This window comes from Peromyscus californicus, unplaced genomic scaffold (genome assembly GCF_007827085.1).
Source record: "Peromyscus californicus insignis strain IS unplaced genomic scaffold, ASM782708v3 Scaffold_8__1_contigs__length_139910024, whole genome shotgun sequence".
Classification (NCBI taxonomy): Eukaryota; Metazoa; Chordata; class Mammalia; order Rodentia; family Cricetidae; genus Peromyscus; species Peromyscus californicus.
Window position 1 is genome coordinate 2,030,375 of NW_026294606.1, and position 21,174 is coordinate 2,051,548.

Below are 21,174 nucleotides of genomic sequence, written 5' to 3' on the forward strand. Positions count from 1 at the left end.
AGAAGTCAGAGGGACTACCTCTTCAGGTCTTCCTGGTCTTCAGAATCAGTGGAATTTCTGAATACACCTCATAAGAAAGCTGGGTGCCACCATCACTAGGCCTTTTCATCAGTTGCTACCATTTAGCAGTGTCAACCCAGTGCAAACAGCCAAGTGCTCTGTAAATTTTGGGCTCAGAGATTTGTGTGTGGTGAAGGGAAGACACTGCTCTCCAGAGCATTTTCAGGAGGACCACTGTCCTCCCTTGAGTTTGGAAGAAAGCCTGGAAACACCGTCAGTGGACTTGGCTGACCAGACAAGACTAGAATGGTGGATCTGGCTGGCCCCTCGGGGGAAAAGCACCACAGGAGAAGGTCCCAGAAGACAGGTCCCTGCTCCTCTTTCATGCCTGGCAAGCTGGTGTACACAGAATTGGCCCCAGTGCTCAAAGCCCAGGGCTGCTCAGGATGAGAACAGGAAATGAACCCCTGTACCAAAGGAACTGTGTCCTAGAGGCAAGATCAATGGTAGGTAAGGTGGGGACAGACTGCCCTTGTTTCAGACAAGAATAGGCCTTCCACTGAGTCATTTCACTTCATGTGTAAAAAGAAATCAGTCTTATCTGCCAGCCTCACACATTTCAAGGGAAAATTAATAATAATGATAATAAAAAATAATAAATAAAAAACATTATTTCTTTGGATGCAGGTAAGAGGTGTCCTTCACTGGCTTCCTTTCTAGTCAGACTTCTGTGGGCTACACTTCTGACATCTCAGTGACCCTTAGGAAAGTCAAAGCCAGAGGCACTTCTAAGACATGCTGTACCTGGCATCCAGGAAAACAGGTCCATAGGATAGGAAGAGAAGCAGCACTCAGAATGCTTAGAAGCAGCATGGATGATCAAAGGGCCTGACACAGTGGATGATCCGAGAGCTCACAGGAACGGGGATTACATGTCCTGAAAAGGCAACATCTAAGGGGTGACTTAATTGCCATTTTTGAGTGATTTTACAAAAGATGGTGAACAGCTGTTGGGCATCACTACAGAGCAGCAAACGCCAGGGCACAAACATCATTTCCTCTATGGAATTTCCACTGTGAGACCCTTCTCTCAGTGGCATAGAGGAGAGGCTGGGCACTGAAGACTAAGAAAGTGGGTGCGCAGCTAAGTCTTCAGGTGAGAAGGCTGAAGATTAGGCAAACATCTGTACGAGGTTAAGTCTCTGGTGGCGCTATCATGTCCACCAGCTCAGGTGAAAACATCTCAGGGACTGAACTGTCTCTGAGGAATAGATGACAGATGCCTCACAGAACGCCAGCAGCTTGCAGGTGTGTGGTGTGGAAGACCATCTCCTGGCTCAGGGAAGATAAGTGGGTTTAGGACATCAGAGGGGGTCTGAAAAGGAGGCAGCACTTGAGCATACAGTTGGAGCAGCTGCATCGTCCTGCATGCTGAGACAGGGCCACTGGAAGTGGAGGAAGACAGAGTAAGAAGACCCAAGAGTCTGTCCCACAGAGACAAGGTAAAGGTAAGACTTGGCCTAGCCAGTAGCAGCCAGGATGGGGCGAGAAGAAACCACCATGGCTACAAAACAAGGCTTGAGGCAGGGAGACCACATGGCAGGCTGCTAATTTGCAGGCGTGTGTGTAAGCATGCATACACGCATTCACTTTGGAGGCAGGGTCTCATAATGTAGCACAGGATGGCCTCAAACTCAAAATCCTCCTACTTCAGTCCCCTGAGTGGATGTGCTACCACTCCAATGCCAAGGGCATGGAGTGCTAGGGAAGGATATAGGGGGCTGGAAGATAGAGGGTGGACTCTGGACTCCATCAATCTCTGCAAGACAATGTTTTACAGAAAACGTGAGACTACACTGTGCCCATCTACAGCCAACTCTGAGGGTTTGTTCACTGGCAAACAGTAAAGCAGATACTGTTGCCATACTCAGTATCTGCACACAAACTCTACGGTGGCACTAAAACAGAAAACATCTCCAAGCACTGCCAAGTGAAGGCACAGAAGTAGCAGCTACCATTCACGCACTTACTATGTAAGAGCAGTGCAGACAAGATCTCACCTACACCTCAGAGAACAGCAAAACACCAGCATTATTATGACTCATGCAGAGATGAACAAAATTCTGAGAGGTTAGGAAACTTAACTGAGGCCACACAGATGGTACTTGAAGAGCTGGGATTCAAACTTACAAAGCCCCACTTTCCTTCCCATGCTAAACTTGGGCCTCACGACGAACGCTTGCCGCAGCAGTCTAGGTGCGTCCACAGAAGCAGAGCCTGCGCCCCTCTGCCCAACACCGCTTTCCCTTCCCTCAAACACTCTGATACTGAAGGTGGCCTGCTTCCTGCTGTGGCTGCCCTGCTTGTCATCTCTCCAATAACATTTCTGAAGAGACTGAGAGGCCCTTTCAGGGCAGAGATGTGAGGACACGAGAACTCTCTAGGCTACATTCAGGAGCAAAAACTGTTCTCAGTTAACCGGAAGGGAGCTGGAGTTTCAGATCACATTTCTCTGGAAAGATCCGAAGCATCTTATAACCATGATCACTTTGGTCCCTGCAATTGCTGTGTGAAGTGGGTGGCAACTTTTTGAGCAGGTGTTGAACCTATAGCCTAGGTAGACTCTGGTCAAAGTCAGAGTGTCAGGGGGATTTCTAAGACCCTGGTGTTTGTGCAGACATCACAATGCACTAAGCCTGTCTGGGGAACTGTGGAATAAGATGTTAGACCGTAAGAAGATGCATGGATTAACACCCTCCCCACCGAAAAGCAACCAAACAAAGTCAAGCTTGAGGTGCTATAGGTGGCCTCATCTCCAAGGAAATGGGAGCCACCATATAAAAAAGGCCTAATTTTCTGGGAAGAAAGGACCACATGTTTTCAGAGCAAAGAGAGCATCTATGCTGTTTTTGTTGTTCTGATCATTATTACTATGGACATGGTGCATTGGTGATTAAGGGAATAGCTGCCTGTCACAGTCGGACCGCAGTGTCTAAGCCAATCGTGTATGTTGTCCTTTTGAGGTCTCGTGGCTTAAACAATCACAGCAGACAAGCAGAGGTATTTCCATGTAGCCAGGACGCAGGACATACAGGAAATGACCCTTATGCATGTCTTACCACTATGAAAATTGATTCTATCCAGATAGCTAACAGAACATAGACCAAGGCTGAATGCCCTTCATATCTGTACTAGGGCATTCATTCTTACCACCCTATGGCTTAGACGTGGTACTAGGAGCAGCAGGAAGTGTTGGCCACAGCCTGCTTGCTTGTGTGAACCACACTTCACAGGGCAGCCTGGAGTTTAAGTGGGTTATCTCCAGACCCTCTGGGCTATAAATATGGCCACACTTAGTTAATACAGAAGGGAACAGAACACGCAGGCATCCCTGACATGATACTGCTTAGAAAAGTAAGCTGTGTTTAGAGCTTAGAAAGTGAATGAGTGATCTTCCCATGACATGGAAGTGAACAGATACAAGCACAGGCTTGTGGGAGGATTGGCTGCACACACCTGGATGTGCTTGCTGTGGTGAGGAGAAGCAGTGACTGCACCTGTGCATGAGCCTATCAGCTTGCTGGTGATTGAATGTGATGCTGCTATCATTCTTGGCTCACATTCTGCTGTTCCTTCCACAGCCCAGCACACAGTCACATCAGCTCTCACATGAAGCAAATGGCGACCTCAACAACTTTGAAAGTACAGGTACTAGACAGAGAAAAGGAACAGAGTTTGGAACGGAAATGTCCTTGTCCTAGAATACAACTTACATTCTATACAGGTTTTTAAACATTGGTAAGTCATGCTTTTCAACCCCTTCTCTACACGTGGAAGCAAACTATGTGTCTCAGAGCTTTCCATGGTATTACTCATTTTCTTGATCAAAACAAGGCATCTGTGCTCAGATAGTTAATGAAGACTGCTGATGAGGCATGGCAAGTAAGTGCTCCCTGCTCCATGGGGGAGGAAGAACAAGGGGTCTAAACAAACACATGAACGTGCACACACAAACACCATAATTGATGGGCAAGAATTAATCAGTAACTGTGGCTGACACCAGAACCCGGGAGCCAAGGCTGCTGGACCAACTATTCCCTAGCAGGGCATAGCTTTTTGGCAGGGGGAGGAGGTGCACCTGTCTGGATGGCCTCCTGAGCACTTTACTTTGCCCTTGTCTCCTTCCCCTCCATACTGATTCTAGGGACAAGCAGCTGCCCACTGCACTTCAGAATGTGGCTTAGTGACCAAGAAAAGCCAGGCTCATACCAGGTTCCTCTATTCAACTTCACAACTCATCAGCCATTTGTAATTGTGGCACTCCTCAAACAACCCATGGCTCTGTTCATTGCTTCAAAGCCCACTGCCATTGTACCCATCACTGAAATAACCCCAGCTCTCAAGATTTCTTGACTCAAATGCTCTAATGGATCTCCCGGCTTCTAGCCCTCCCATCCCTCTTCCCTTCCCCCACAATGCCTTGCCAGAGACATTTCCCAAGGCTGCACAGGCTCTGCCTTCAGGTCTCATTTCAAGTTGAAGGCTGATGAGTCTGCTGTCTGCGCCCCCAGGACCCAGAACCTCACAGAGCCCTACATACATGGATTCTAATGCCCCGTGCTGGTGATTATAATGACCCATATTTTTGGTGGTTGGCTAGGATCTCTTTGAAGGCTGGTATTGGATTTATTCTTCCCTGTCTCACATAGTCCAGCCTAAAGCCTGCTATAGGAGATGCTCCACAGAGAGTGTTAATACATCGAGGCAAGACCACAGTGAGAGGCAGCATGACACTGAAGCACTAGCCACTGTGACTGGCAAAGCCTTGCCTGCGCAGCATGGCTCAAGTGCCTAACAGATGTGCCAAAGGATCAGTTTGCAACTGGGGCCAAAGATCAGAGGCTCCAGGGGGTAGATGTGCAGTCTTTGGAGGCCCACATAAAATTAGTACAATATGCTGCATAGGTAATAGAGCAAGCCATCTGTTTGAGTAGGCAAACTAGATTTTGAGATTAGTTAGCCAGAAAGAAGATGTTTAAGTTTGAAAATATATTTGGTGAGGTAGACTTGCTGTAGGCAAGAGATTACTTTAACATTTAAGGAGAATTCTTAATGAGATTTAAGCCTGCTAGTAAAGCATGACCCCACTGGGAAAGGTGCCCGTCAAAGAGATGCAGTGAGTGGTTGGCAGCCACATAGGGCATCGATGCTGGCCTAATCTCCACAACTACAACAAACGTCTCTTTGTGGGTCCAGTGTGTTGCCTCAGTAAATACCCACAACAATAAAATCCAGGCCCTCAGAGCCAGAGGGCTCAGGGCATCCAAATGAACTCCATACTGCATCACGGAGATTAAAAGTAAGACAGATGTCCCAAACTAAAAGTGTACTGTGCTGTCTCACTGGAAACTGCTGTGTCTCTTCCCTAAGAACTTTGCCCCAAAGGAATGCACTTTGATAACCAACAGAAGAGGTCATACACCACATCTATAAATTAATTTCTCCCTCCCCTCCCTCCCCACTTCTTCTGCTCTATGTCCTAAAGAAGGGCCTCTATACTCTATCAGAGAACCTGAGCTATTGTCCTGAGGGCAGGTATAAAAGAAAAGAACATTATTGGCACTGTAGTACAGCAGTCAGCCACATGCCTAGCATTGTGAGGCTGTGAGCTTAACATCCAGTTATGAGGGGAAATACGTAAACCTTCCAGCTTTATTCCTGAATAACAAATAACCACATCTGGGATGATGTTTGCAGAAGAATCGCCACCTGTGCTGGGCGGTTTTATATCAACTTGACATAAGCTAGAGTCATCTGAGAAGAGGAAACTTCAATTGAGAAAACGGTTCTTTAAGATCTGACTGCAGGCAAACCTGTAAGGCATTTTCTTAGTTAGTGATTGATGTGGCAGGGCCCAGCCCATGGTGGGTGATGCCATCCCTGGGCTGCTGGTCCTTGGTTCTATTAGAAAGCAGGCTGAGCAAGCCAGTAATCAGCACCCCTCCATGGCTTCTGCATCAGCTCCTGACTCCAGGTTCCTGTCCTGTTTGAGTTCCCGTCCTGACTTCCTTCAGTGATGAACAGTGATGTGGAAGTGTGAGCCAAATAAACCCTTTCCTCCCCAAGTGGTTTAGTCATGGTGTTTTATCACAGCAATGATAACTCACTTTACTTAAGATACCATCACAATGTGTCTACTTAAACAAACAAACAAATAACAAAATCAGGATGCTAAGCTGAAACATTTAAGGATCTTCCACACAAGGCTGTTCCTCAGCACAGCCTCCTGACAAGCTGATTGTCCTGCCAAGTCACTGAAGCTGCAGGCCATCTTTGTTAATGAGCGCAGAAGGGCAGGAGTCAAGGAATCTATCAAGTACACGGACTTTGCATGATGTACAGATTAGCTTCATATTTGCATATTTCTGCTCTATTTGAAAAAAAAAATAGTGCTTGTTCAGTAAGATGGCTTCATGGGTAAAGGTTCTGACTGTGCCAGCCTGATGATCTGAGTTCAATCCCTGGAACTCACATTAAAGGTGGTAGGAAGATAATCCACTCCACAAAGTTGTTCTCAGACCACATCTGTGCTATGGGATGGTCCTTCTGCACACTGTGAATATGATTTTATCTCACCGGTTGATAATAAAAGTTGTTATTACGGCCTATGGCAAGACAGGATAAGGCTAGGCGGAAGAATCAAACTAGGACTCAGACGCAAGGAGCTGCCCAAGAAGCAGGATGCTGGAGGACTGGTAAGCCATGGACCACATGGCAATAAATAGATGAATAGGACTGAGTTAATTTAAATGTAAGAGCTAGTTAATAATAAGCCTGAGCCATCAGCCAAACATTTATAATTAATATAAGCCTTTATGTGATCATTTGGGAAGTGGCTGCTGGGTATTTGGGGGTTGCCGGTGGGACAGAAACTCCCCTCCGATTACACATATGCACCTTGCGACATGTACCTGCACACAGAAATAAGTCAGTATCAGGATTTAGTTCAGTGGCAGAGTGCTTGGTTAACAAGTATGAGCCCCTGTACTGAAATGAAAGGCCACTACAGAACCAGGACTGACAGCAAGGCTTCTACCTGCTGAGGGAAGGACGGAAGGTGGGAGACAGGGATGTTTCAACGGGGGAAAATCCAGTATGCAGAAAAGCTTCCATGTCTTCACAGCATGTCATCTTCTGCACTCAGCCTGGAGACATCTAAGTTAGACTGCTTATCAGACAGACTCAGCAACACGCAAGTGACTGGCTTTGCATGAATCTAAGAAAATATCTGTGTCAAAGAATTCATGTCCACACTTGGAAATGTTTACAAGGTTTAAAAACACAGCTAAGCCTTCATGCCAGAGAAAGACAAGTAACGTCAGCCCTTCAACAAAGAAACACTTAAATTGCTCAAGAAGTCCCTCTTTAATGTCTGGATGTCAGTTTTGCTAATAGAAATTATGCTTTCAGGTGTTTATGTTTAGGAGTTAGGACAGGGCATTAGAAGACCCATGGTGGAGGAATCTGGATCTGTAACAGAGGCTTTGGCTTTCTTAAATAGTCATGTGAGACCAGGTCCCTGCAAATGACCACATCCAACCATAAGTGTCAGGAAGTTTGCACTGAGCACGGAGATGAGAAAGTCTCAGGATGGAGCCAGTCCCTGTGGGCTCACACACTAAGAAAAAAGCTACTTAACTTCTGGAACCTCAGCTTCCCCAACTCTGGAGTCAGACTGCCACATGGGGCCCCAAGATATAGACTGGTGACTCATATCAGTTTTCTTCTGTCGTTTTCTTGGTCAAACAGGGGTAAAAAACATCACATACAAAAGAGTATTGTTCACCCAGGATGCTGCTCAGTTGGGTGAGTGCTTGCCTAGCATGCATGAGAGTTTGATCCATGGCATCACAGAAATTAGTCGTGGTGATGCACACCTGTACTCCGAGTACTCAGGAGGTAGAAGCAGGAGGTTCAGGAGTTCAAAGCCACCCTCAGTTACATGGTGAGTTTGAGGTTAGCCTGCCATACATGAGACCCCAAGTGAGAGTGTTGTTCCAAGGACTGAGTGGCATAATAATCAATGTTGTTTTCTAATAATCTCCCTGATGGTGATTACGAGAACATTAAAGTCAGAGCTGATGATGATGCACATAGATACTGTGCGCATTGCTGTGCACAGGACATGGATATGTTTTAATGGGCACACCAACTGTCAACTGAGCACCTAGTTTAAACATGGATATCAGCTTTTTAACCCCTGCTAAAATACTGTCCACAAGGGTTTAAATGACTTCCTCCAAATTTTGAAATTAGAAGGTATGGGGGTTAGTTTTAACTGTCAGCTCTACACAGTCTAGAACCACTGAGGAAGACAGTCCCAATGAGTGAGTGTCTACATCAGGTTGGCCTGTGGGCATGTTTATAGGAGGCTGTCTCGACTGCCTTGATTGATGTGAGATAAGCTAGCTTGAAAGCAGGTGGCAGCATTACCTGGTTTGGGGCCCTAGATAGTGTAAAAAAGGCTAGCTGGATACTAAGCATAATGTTTAGCATTCTTTCTACCCTTGACTATGAATGTAATGTGACCAGCTGCTTGAAGCTCCCGCTGTCTTGGCTTTGCCACAATGACAGACTATAACTTGGAATTGTGACTGAAATCAATCCATTCTCCCAAGTCACTTTTTGTCAGGTATTTTATGAGACTAGGACAGGAGGCAGCAAAGCTGGCATGCCACCCCAGGCTCTTACTGCACCTCTGTGCCTCAGTTAAACAGTATGCCCTTATACAAAACCACATTGACTAGAGCCACCTCAACTTGTTCTTCTCTGTTATTTTATTTATCTACTTATTGTTTTAAGAAGTAGGTGGTCTAGGGTAGCAGTCCCTGACCTTCTCATTACAGCAAGCACTCCACTATGGAGCCCTTTCCTCCAATCTTAGCCAGAGTGCTCTTGGCTAGCTTCCTTTTCCACATTTAAGGGCCCTGGGCTGTGCATGCTGCCCTGACTCCAGCCTGTGTTCTGGTCAAGCTATGACTCCACGAGCTGCACTGGGTTCCTGTACACAGAGAGGAGATCTTAACTGTCTTAAGTTGCAGCAACAGATCAAACAATGGCAGGATCTTTTCAACATTAAAAGTGAAATGGGGCTCTTAATTCCTACACTGGTCCTCACCTTTCGTCTTCTGGAATGTTCTCCAACAGCATTTGAAGGAAATCCTGAAATAAGAAGAAAGCAAACCATGAAAGCTGTCCACCAGTAGCTAGCTGCCCAACCATGCCAGCAACCAAGCATTAACTGTTCAATGCACCTTGGGTCCGATCACACATAAAAGAACTGCCCCCTTACTTTCCCATGCACTCGCCATGAAGTCTCCCTCAACACCTAGAGGTCCACAGCTCACCTGCAATACACATGTAGTGCTCTGGAAAGAGGCCAAACTCAATAGGGCAAGAACCAGCTGAGCTACAAAGATGGTCCCAGTCTGAAACTCAGTCCCTTCTCCTCTCCTGTGTCTGTGCAGTCACAGGACATCTAAGGATGTGTGACAGTACCATGTCATGACTTACACCTTTTTCCCAAGCCACTTCCTTTTATTGTGGAAAATTTCAAATAAAAGCAAAGTAGAATAGTTAACCACCCTGTTCAAATTACCCGAGCTAACCTGCCTTGTCTATCATCTTCCCTCCCTTTTGAACTATTAAGAAATCCTGAATATTATATAATGTTATCTATACATGCTTGGTAAACCTCTCTAAAATAAAAGGTCTCTGTCAGGAATAACCACAATATCACAGACCTAAAAGTTCAAATATGAACGCTTGTTTGTATTTAATTTATATTTTTATTGTGGCCACCTTTCCCATCCATCTCTGGAATCCTCACTGGGTCTTCACTAGTGTTGTCAGATAGAGGCCACGCAGTTAAACTGGGAGGATAAATACACTAAGAATGATTGTTTACTTAAAGTTAAGACTTAACTGGGCTTTTCTGCTCTGTCTTTTTATTTGCTGAATGCAAACTCCCGCATAAGCTTCTCACCATCTGAGTGTCAGATGGGTTGGAGGACACAAAAGAAGAAAAAAGCAAGCACGAAGCGTAACATTTTTGCTATTAATGACACTAAACAACAAATAGGATCTTCATCTGGAGGGATTTTTCTTGCTTTCACTTTTACTTTTTTTATGCACAGCATCTTTTGCTATGTCAACATTACACGATTTCCCTTTAATACAGTAACGAATACAATTTTGTTTCTTGTTTTTCTAAGTTTGTAAGTCACTTTTGTTTTTGAGACAGTTTCTCGATTTGTAGCCCATGCTGATCCTCCAGCTCAGCCTCCTGATGGCTGGGACCGCATGTAGATGTAAGTCACAATACCTGGCTATCCTTGAAGATTTAACAAAGAGAAAATAAACTTTTAAGGCATGCGTGATAGCCCATGCCTGTAATCCTAGTACTCAGGAGGCAGAGGCAAGAGAATCAATTGGAGCTTGAGGTTAGCCATGTGATTCCCTGCTTTAAAAAAAGTACAGTGCTCGTATATGAAATTCACAAAAACAAATACGTTAAAAAAGTTAAAAGGTGGTCTTTCAAGTGAAAGCCCAAGTCAGCACACACTACCAGAGCAGGGGATGGGAGCTGCAGTCCAGACCTTTGCAACACAGCAGATTTGACGGCAGAGTTAAGTGGCTGCTGAGCGGTGTGCATGGCAAGGTTCTCCTTTCCCATCATGGCACTGAGTCCAGCCATCACTGAATGAGCAAAGCCAGCCTGCGGGCTTATGGGGGGCCGTCTTTCCAGAGGTAAAGGTTCCTCAATAAAAGAACTAATGAAAGATTTCTCTCACACCACTGTGACTAAAATCCTTCACACAGACAACTTAATAGAGGAGAGGCTTGCTGTGGCTCATAATTTTTGAGGCCTATTACTGCATGGTGGCTGGAGGGGCTGCCACTGTGGTGGCTTGTTCACAAGGTACAGAGGAGGAGGCAGGAAGCAGGGGCTGGAGCTAGAACAGCTATGGTATGCAAGGCCCACTCCTCTCAGGAGCCTACTACTTCGGACAGCTAGGTCCTGACTTGTAAGGGTTCCACAACCTCCCCAAATATTGCCACCACTTGGAGACCAATGGATGCAGTGAAATGGTGTTGGGAGGCGGCAGCCCTGGATTGTTTACTGCCTCACGAATGTACCTACAGTGGACAGACAGAAAAGCCTGCTCAAGAAAAACAATACTAGTATTTAGAATGTGAGGAATTATTTTTCCCTTGAGGATCTTTTGTGTGGGGTGAGGGCTATGCATTTGTGAATGTGTAGACTGGAAGTCAGCCTTGGATATCATTCCTCAGTCTCCTCCTCCTGCGATTACAAGAGGTGGCTGGCTTTTATGCACGGGTGCTGGGGACAAGCCTGGGTCCTCATGCTTGTGCGGCAAGTACTTGACACCTGCCTGAGCCTTGCCTGAGGGTCCTAAAGTCATCATCTCTATTATTTTAAAAATTACTGGGACTAAGGAAATAGGTTAGTAGTAAAGTATTCACCTATTATTTAAAAAATATTTTGTAAAATGTTGCATTAAAAATTTATTTATCATGATCTAATTAATAGATCTCTTTGTAAATCACTGTATTAGTGGATCACTGACGTATTGACAAAATTTTGATTTTTTGATTCTTAAAAATCCAAGAACTATAACTATGTAATTATAACTCTAATTATAAGTTCTTACTAATTTTACCCCATTATGTCTACATAGTACCTACAAACTTATCTCCTATTTTCCTAGTAATTTATGCTCAATTATGTGTGTGTGGGGGGGAGATGGCATTAACTTAATAAGAAGGGGGAAGAATTTAATTGCTTGAGGAGCAGGAAATTCGGAGTTAACCTTAATTCTACCCTTTCACATTTTCAAGTTACAACTAGCTTCACAGCCCTTCCCCTTCTGATAGGAGTATAAGCACAGAGATCTGGAACTCTGGGTAGATATGGGGCAGTGAAGAAGGTCCCTATGAAAACCTCCCCCTCCTCCTTTTTATTTTAAAAAAGATGGTGTCCTGACTCCTAGTCGGTTACTATTCTGGAGCATCTGCCGATTCCTACCTCCAAGCTTAGATTGGCAGGCAGCTCGGCAGCTAGCTGGAGGCTTCCAACCAATGCCCGATATTGCACAGACCAAACACACTGGGCATCTCCAAGATGTCCCCCGAGATTTGTGATGTACTCTCTATACTCTGTCTTGTGCTCCATCCAATTTGAGATGCTTGTTTCTCGTCTGAAGTCTCTTAAGCATCTATGAGGAGAACGGATTCAGTTGGCTCTTCTTACTCCTATTAGAGACTCAAATCTAACCACACAGCACTAGCTTTCCTGTTTCCTCTTGTAGGCTGCCGTTGCCCTGGGTAGACTTGTGAGAGCTGTCCTTTCTAACCACTGCCTGCTGAAACAGAATGAGTGTGCCCTCAGGAAGCTGTCTTCCTTCACCATCTCCTCCTTTCTCCTCACTGTGCTCAGAGCTCTGAGAAGGAAGCTGACATTACAACTGGACAAGGAGGGCTCCTGACAACAACAGGGGTCCCAGTGTGCCGCTTTTGTAGCATGCCTGACACAGATGAAAGCCAAAGGGAAAAACAAAGGTATTGTTGGAGAGGGGCTTTACCTGGAACCTGGAGGGGCAAGAAGCCCCCACCAACAAGGGACAGTCCTCTGGGCTGCACTGCCAGCTCCTACTGTCCTAATAAACTGCATGCTAATCAGATCAGCCCCAGACTACTTCTTTTAACACCTAACAACACTAAATTAGCCATTACACCTTAAAAAAAAAAAAAAAAAAAAACAACAAACTCCCAATTCTGTCCAGTGGTTAATCTGGCAATTAATTTTTGGATCTAGTGAAAATATTCACTAAAATGTAGGTGCATGTAGATTCTACCAGATCAACCGCCGTTAGCTTAAGAATGACACAGGACTAGTGGTTTCTATGAGGAGTTTAGGATTAATCACTGTGGCCATGGCCTGGAAGGAAGAAAAGACAATGGTATAGGAAGGCTGACAATACTGAAATACTGCACAGGGAGCAGAGTTCACAAGGAAAGGGATGACCAAGTTGAGCAAACTGTAACAAAGTATCAGGGTAAATCAAAACACAATCCACACAATTCATATCAATTATTTAAAAAAAAAAAAAGCAAAAGCATGCCCAACAGCTTCCAAATAAGGATGGCACAAACTCCAAAGACAGGAGCTAGGGAAAGGAAAGGCGGTTCTGCCAGATTCTAGGGAACAGGCCACACCGCCCCCACTCTCAGGCTTAGAAGTTGGGGAGCTGAATTGCTCAGACCTCACAAATTCTTAAACACCTACACATTTGCAAAGAGATGGAGATGTACCATTCTTCTTTCCTAGCTCTGGAGGGCCTGGAGCACTTGTGGGAGAGATGCACAGGGTGGGAATAAGCCACTGAGGACAGCTGGGTGCTCTGACGCTGCCCTGATCTGGACAGGCAACTGAGACACTGCGAGTCCAAGGGTCAGGAGAACCTGGGGAGGGGCAGTTAGCAACGATTCGGGAGGGCGGGGTCAAATCCTTCCAACAAGGGCTCAATGTAACTGCTGCAGCGCTAGGCCACATCCCCACCCATAATATCCACCTGTTAGATGATAGCTTAGAGGGGCTGGAAAAACAAGCCTTAGGTGAGCTGGGAAAGGAATCAAAGATAAAGTTCCAGCACACATGAGATTAAATAAACGGTCAGAGCAGTGCTGTCCATGCTGAGAGTGAAGCATCAGTGAGAATGAACACAAACCATGTGAAGAGAGGAGCAGAGAGAAGCTAAGAGAAAAAGAACTCATGCTGAAGAAAAAAATATAACCCAAGGAGCAGAGAACAATTCCCCCACAATGTTTTACATTAGCAAAACCAACAAAACTAGCAACAATAACCAAAAATTAAAGGCTAAAGATGACAAGATAACAAAATGAAAAGAAAAGATTCTAATTCCAGGAAAGAAAACTAAGCACCGTAACAGCACCGTTTCAGGAATATTAATCTGTAAAGAGCAAAGCAAAGAACACTGAAGAAAATGACATTCAGTGCTAGGCTTGCAGATCAGAAGATCAAGGTTGTCTCGGTCCCGTTAGGAGTTTGAAGCTAGCCTGGGCTAACTGAGACTGTCTCGAAAGAAAAAGAAAAAAAAGGCTATTTAATAATAAAGAGCTGCCTGAGAGAAAAATGGGATGAAGACAAGAAAGAGGAAAAGTAATTATCTAATAACGTATGTACACCAGACAAAGAAGACGTAACAGGGAACTCAGAACCTTACAAGGGGAAAAGCATATGAGCAAAGATGTAGTTGAAATCAAGCATGGTGATACAGGCCTGTATTTCCAGGAGGCAGAGGTAGGAGGATCACAAATTCAAAACTAGCCTGGGCTACACAGCAAGATTCTTGTCTCAAAACACAAGACAAAACAAAGCATACTTAGTCAGGCAGTGGTGCAGCACGCCTTTAATCCCAGCACTCTGGAGGCAGAGGCAGGCGGATCTCTGTCATTTCGAGCCAGCCTAGTTTACAGAGCGAGTTCCAGGACAGCCAGAGCTACATAGAGAAACCCTGTCTTGAAAAACCAAACAACAAAACAAAACCAAGACAAAGCATATTTAAGACAATTGCACTTAGAATCTAAGACTTAAACAGTACAGTGTTTTCCAGGGAGAAGGAACAACGCAGAATCCTGCGTACCAGGGCCGGTGAGACAGCTCTGTGGGTGAAGAAGCTTGCTGCCAAACCTTAGGACCTGAGTCTGATACCAAACCCTACACGGTAGAAGGAGAGAACAGACTCCCACAATAGTCCACTGTACTCCACATTTGTACCAGGGCACACCCAAACACACATACACACACTCCCTCTCTCTCCCACAGTGTGAAACAATTCTTTGAAATAATCATGTATACTCACTCAGTTTTAGTTAAATCACTGAACTCAAAGGTAAAAATCTCTTCTGCCATCTACATGATATAAACAGGGAAAAGCAGGCAACTTTCAAAAATTTCACAGCAGTGGTTGATTAAAAAGGCAGTTGAGCAACATCTATCAAGTTCCAAGAAATGAATACGTGGCCCAGGAATATTTAAACCTAGCTATTTTGTGATTTAAACACAGACAGGAGACATGCATTCCCAAGCAGTAAGAACTCAGAAACCACACAGTCTGGGAAGCTGCAACTTGAACATCAATTTGATAATGAAATTGAGCCAACAAAGAGCTAGATCAAAATAAAATATTCATGAATCTAGAAGCATGGTTAAGTGGTGGCAATACTAAAATCCTTTATGTTAGCAAAGCAAACCTCAGCAATGTAACAGTAACAACTAAAATGTGAGGATTGAGGGGATAACAGAAGCACAGTATTGCCTATTTCCTCTTTAAAAACAAACAAACAAACCAAAACATCGTTTCTGTTTTTGGCTTTTGAGAGAGGTCTCATTCTGGCCTTGGCTAGCCTGGAACTTGCTTTGTAACCAGGCTGGATTGAAACTCAAGGGATTAATCAGTGTACCTCCTCTTCCCCAGGAACAAGCATGATGGGAAATCACACTTGGAATCACAGCACCATATCTGTAACGATGCTTCTTATCAGAATTATCTAGCAAAAGCTCTCTCACACTATTGTGAACTCAGAATGTTCACTTCGGTTTCCTTTCTCACTAAACTTGGGTAAATGAAATCTTAAAAGCACATATAAGCCAGGAGGTAGGAGGATTAGAGAGAGTCAAGGCTAGCCTGGGCTACAGAATAAAACCTTGTCTCAAAAGAACAAACAAAGCAAAATAAAACAACAACAACAAGAAAATGCAGAAATCGACAAAAGTTGACAAGCACACAGGGAAATCAGTGAGAATGTAAAGGCAGGCAATCCTGCAGAGGATTTTGATCAAAGAATGAACCTTATCATGGCTGGGAAGCCGTCTCAGTTGGCAAAGCACATGCCACATAAGCATGAGGACCTGAGTTCAGATCTCCAAGCACCCACATAAAAGCCAGTGCAGAGAGATGGAATGTTACAGAGATACACGCTTGTTGCTGGGACAGAAAAGTGAGTGGGGCTCACCCCACCAAGCAGTACATTACAATGTCAAATTTTATTTTACATATACTTTAACATAAAATTTGAGCAAGATGTAAATTTTCAAAAGGCATGTAGGTCCCTGAGCTGGCTCAGTGGTAGGAAATGGCACTCGATGCCAAAGCCTTATGACTCAAGTTCAATCCTGAGACGCACGTGGGAAAAGGAGAGAACATGCTGCCCTCTGACCTAAATACACACACACACACACACACACACACACACACACACACACACACACACACACACACCAAACAAATAGAGCAATGAGAGAATGCTATTCAACAGTGTAAAATGGCAAAAGCACTTCAGTCAAAGGGTTTTTGCTGCTGTTTTGGGCATTGTTTGGTGTGTGTGTGTGTGTGTGTGTGTGTGTGTGTGTGTGTGTGTGTGTGTGTAAGTGAGCATGCCTGCATGTGTGGAGGTCATAGTGTTTGGTGTCCTCTGTAACACTGTCATCCTTGTTCCCTGGAGATGGGGTTTCCTCCTGAACCCAGGTTTCGTTTTTCTCTTCTGGACTTGTGGCCAATAGATCCCATGACTCCCCCATCTCTGTGATCCCTCAGTGCTGTGTTACAGGTGTATGTGGGGTCAGAGACTGCTGTGTGGGTGCTGGGAACTGAACTCTAGCTTTCATGCTTGCACAGTAAGTACTCTGAGTTGCTAGGCAGGGTGACTCTGAGGTGGCAGCATCAGAAGGAGAGAAGCTTGCCCAGATGCCTCCAGCAGGACTGTTTGGTTTTATAAGGCCACTTCATATGCAGCTGCTCATATGGTAATGAACAGTTGGAGGCTACAGCAAGTTCCTATACTACCAGGGGCTCATATTCCCCAAACATACATCCTTGGAGTCCACATCACTAACCTCTTTCTCCCAGTATATATAACTGTAACTTCTCTACTTTCCAGTGCTGACATAATCTAATTCCCATATGCTGCAGCCTCTCCAGTTGTGTGCAGTGAGTTTACCACTGTGAATTACCTGTGAAAGAATCAACTGTCCATGAAACAGGTGTACAAATTTCCTTAAAAATGAAAAATAAGTTTCCTTTCCAAGTGTTCTGGCTAGGAATCGAAGAAGGAAGTAGCCCTGGTAGAAGAAAGAAGAAAGATAGACAATAAGTTGGCATCAGGGTTCATCACAAAGTTGCTTACATTAGTATAATGTATTAGTGCATCCAGAACATGCTGCTTTTTCTGGCTCAGGTGCTTTTCATATTCTGGCCAGGAAGGCTGGGCTTGGAAATGCAGGATGAACTTCAGAGACCTCAACAACTTTGTTAATGTCATCAGCACCTCTGCTTGAACTCTGCAAGAGAGGAGAGGCCCAGAGCTTTCACACCAGGTCCAGAGGTGCCTTCTGTTCTGGCCTCTACTCATCTGCAGCAGGAAATGGGACTTTCTTAGGTTAAGTTCTTCTGAACATGGTCTTGTTCAGAGGCTTTTAGAGTATTGATTTGTGAGTACTAAGTCTAGGCTCACTGAGATGCCATTACAGAGGTGGAGACCCTTTCCTTTGCCTCAGCCGTGTTACTCATCTTGTTCAGCTCTCTGGCCTCAGGAGTGCCATCCTGTAACAAATGGCAGTAGGCATCAGGCACACTTACCTTTAAGTAATGAACCTGCATGAAGCCCTTCTCTGGATTAAGTCCATGCTTGACAACAGATGCACCTGAAGCACTCACATGGCCAGTCTCCTCTTTGTTGGGTCTAAAACGACAAAGTGGTCACTTGTCTAAGTAGAGTACATTCATACCCAACTGGACTATTACCTCTCATCTCTTATTTTCAAACTTGAGCAGCTGTGCCTTCCTTCAGGTCAGTAGTTCCAGGTATAACTGAAAACAGTTTACATTACAAAGTCACATACTCAGCAAGAAGGATTTATACTCAGTCTGGCAAACTGAGGTTGGTTATTGACAATATTTTATGGCACCTTATCCAAGATGAAAGCCTGCCAGTCCCTCCAGGAATCTTAAGCTCCAATATGAATTATTTATCAGTGTAAACCCTTTCTTGGTGAGGAAGCTGGGCTTCGAGATAAATGTAGCTCACTTGGTAAAGTTGTGAGTGTGTGTGTGTGTGTGTGTGTGTGTGTGTGTGTGTGTGTGTGTGTTCATTAATTGTAGAGAGCCCTAGTGTTCCCATTTCAGAATCTACATTTAATAATTAAGTTTCCTTTAGGACAGACTTGCATCCTGAACCCACCTGAGAAGCACAAAAGCACAGGAAAGGTCCCAAGAAGCTCTTGTTTGGGGCACAGCATTTGTGATGACACACTTATTTCATAAATGAGGTCTGTACTCAGGGTGTGATGCTTTGCTGTGAGCTTGTGGTGTCATGTAGATTAAACCGGTGTCTCACTATCCAATAGGGTACTTTCCACCATGTGCTCAGCTTTAAGTCTTTAAAAAAAATTTTTTTTAATTTCTGTTTCCTAAAATGTAAAAGATTCTTTGAGGCTCTTCACATAGTGAAGCCTCAAGAACAGAGAAGATCAAAATAAGTGACAGACAGTATTCGTAGCTTTCTGGGCCTCCTGGACAAACACGGAAGAATGTGTTAATGCCAGGTAAGGGGAGAAACAAGAGAGCCAGCACAGACAGGCGAGGCTTCATTTGTGAAGGTGGAGAAGCCGAGTGCCAGGTACTGGGCAAGATGGTTGATTATCAACCTTGCTTCTTTGTCTTCTTTTGTGACTGTTGAGATAAGTCTCACTGTGTTGGGTCTGGCTGGCCTCTGGGATTCTGATCCATTTTGTTGACAGGGCTGCCTCTCTCTGCCTGTCTGCCGAGGCTGCTCGGGGGATGCACCGCCACACCCAACTTAACCTTTCTTCCTATTATCTATTACCCACTAGAGGTTGCAGAAGCTCTCTAACCTTCAATTTATTAAATAGCAAAATGGAAGTAATTCTACTTATATCTCTAGGTCCTATGCAAACCTCTCAAAAAGGGTGATGAATATAAATAATTACTTCTTCAATATAATAAGATATTCGAAGTGTTTTACAAAAAGAATCCCTTAGTAAGTCTTAGTGGAATATCCCAGAACATAGTTCTAGCAGACACAAGGCTCCGAACTAGCAGGTCTCTGAAGCAAAGGCAGCAAGGATGAGCAGCCATGGGAGCCGACTCCAGAGTTTCCATTTGTTTCCTGTATCCCTGGATGACTTACATGAACACACTCTAGAATCACCTGCCCCTTTTGTCTTTGTGAGTCCACTGACACACATCAGCTCAGGCCTCTGTTCTGGAGTCCTTCTTAAGACCAGGTGACTGACTGTTTGAATGAGGAAAGCCACAGTAGCTTTGCCAGGGAAATTCCATCTCCCTTCTAGGGGAAGGACGGCTTCTCAAGAGGCCACACGAATTCACATCAGGCTGTCCAGCCCCAGTGGTGAAGGACTAGCTTCAAGTTTCCTATGGTCTTGAGCTCAGAACTAAAGCTACTGAAGGGGAGGAGACAGTGATGCAAACCTTTGTCCACAGGCTGGCTTCCAGCTCAGGTTCCCAATGACACCTTTACTGGCTGTTTTCCCTTTGTCTAAAATGTCATTCCATAAATCCCTCTCTCACAATCTCTTCTTCCCTCTTCTTCAAATGAACAATTATTCAGGTAGATCTTTTATGTTGACAGCATCCCTATCAGGCACATAAGTCCTCAGAGATTTCTGTGAAAGTGGACATAGAGCTAGTGCAAGCAGAGCTCAAAAGCAAGCTCTGCAAGACTCAGGAAGAGGTTTTCATGAGGAAAGACACTCCATCAGCAGAGACCATGAGCTTCTGTCTCTGGGATACCTGCCACCTGTTCACAGAGCCAGCTATATGCAGATACAAGTACAGGAAAAGCAGGAGCCAAATCTAGGTCTGCCCCTCATAATCACACAGAGGAAGCTCATACCCAGCAGGGGCATATATAGATGCACCTGCTCACCTTCTGCTTCCCAGAAGTCTAGAACCCAGCAACACTGACCTCTGGCTACAGATGAGAACAATAGGAACCTTAAGGAGGGTAAAAGGGCTAAAAGGAAGATTTCTGAGATGATCGCAGAGTGTTTCTATGTGGCTAAATAGTACAACACCCTGGAGTAATCTAGCAAAGATGTGTGCATTTCATTGCACGTGTTATATTTCAATTTAAAGTTAAGAAAAAGTTGAGCATTCGGATGAATGCCTGAAATCCCAGTATCTTAGAGGCTGGGGCAGGAAGAAAGTTTGAGGCCAGCCAGAGCTACAAAGTGGGATTCTATTTCAACAAAACCAATCAAATAAATGAAATCCTAAAACAGAAAAAAGTTAAGAAAAATAATATGCAAATAAAACAGTACCCACCTTTTCCCTCCGATTAGGGACACCAGTGTAGAAAGGTGTTTGCTACTTGTATGCACAGACACAGGACCGGGACACAAGACGGGGGCAGTGGCTGGGGGTCGGGCTTGGAGGAAGCTTTTGCTTCTCTTACAGCAGAAAGCTATGACTACTACTGTACTTCTTCTACCCACTTACTCTCCTCTTATAGATGACAGAGGGAACTGTACGAGCCACCTTGTAACCATGAGGCAGCAAGTCGGTGCACCCAGAGACTGGAAGGGAATAAACCAAGGTAAACCTTCTTCAATGGGCATAATTCAACCCCATGGTGGCCCAGACTACCCGCCTTCCAGCTGCTTCTTGTGTGAGAGACATAAGCACCATGTGTTGAAATCAACTTTCCTTTACAGTCCATTACCCATACCCAGACTCACACGTGATGGATGTAAAGCTGGATCATTGCTACCAGCAACATGGCCTGGGTGAAGGCCAGGGTGTCTGTGCCGTTAACTCTGTCATGCTCTCCTGCAGTGTGTCCTCCTCCCTTACAAGAACCTGATGAGGAAAGGGTTGTGAGGATGCCCAGTAAGAGCTGAAGAAACAGGGGCCTAGAGAAGAACTCAAAGCTGGTCGGTAGCCAGTCAGAACCCAGGCACAGGCTGTACTCAAGGGCTTCCTTGAGAGACTAGCCCCCACCCAGCTGCGCAAAATCCTCAGGAGAGAACCC

At 44.9% G+C, this 21,174-nt stretch overlaps 1 protein-coding gene across 11 annotated transcripts in view; it reads right to left on the reverse strand.

Moving 5' to 3' along the window:
- Aopep (aminopeptidase O (putative)) overlaps positions 1 to 21,174 on the reverse strand; it is a 348,639-nt gene that overhangs the window by 134,755 nt on the left and 192,710 nt on the right. For 10 of the 11 annotated variants that reach the window (XR_008215920.1, XR_008215923.1, XR_008215921.1 and 7 more), the window contains 3 exons: positions 17,742 to 17,844; positions 17,117 to 17,224; positions 9,179 to 9,222 (listed from right to left, as the gene is read on the reverse strand). Coding sequence is in view for 7 of the 11 variants with exons in the window: in XM_052729075.1 (XP_052585035.1) it covers positions 9,179 to 9,222; positions 17,117 to 17,224; positions 17,742 to 17,844 (255 nt within the window). In the remaining 4 variants the exon portion in view is untranslated. Of the gene's footprint in view, positions 1 to 9,174; positions 9,223 to 17,116; positions 17,225 to 17,741; positions 17,845 to 21,174 lie in introns of those variants that run through there. The other variant, XM_052729079.1, reaches the window with a different exon arrangement.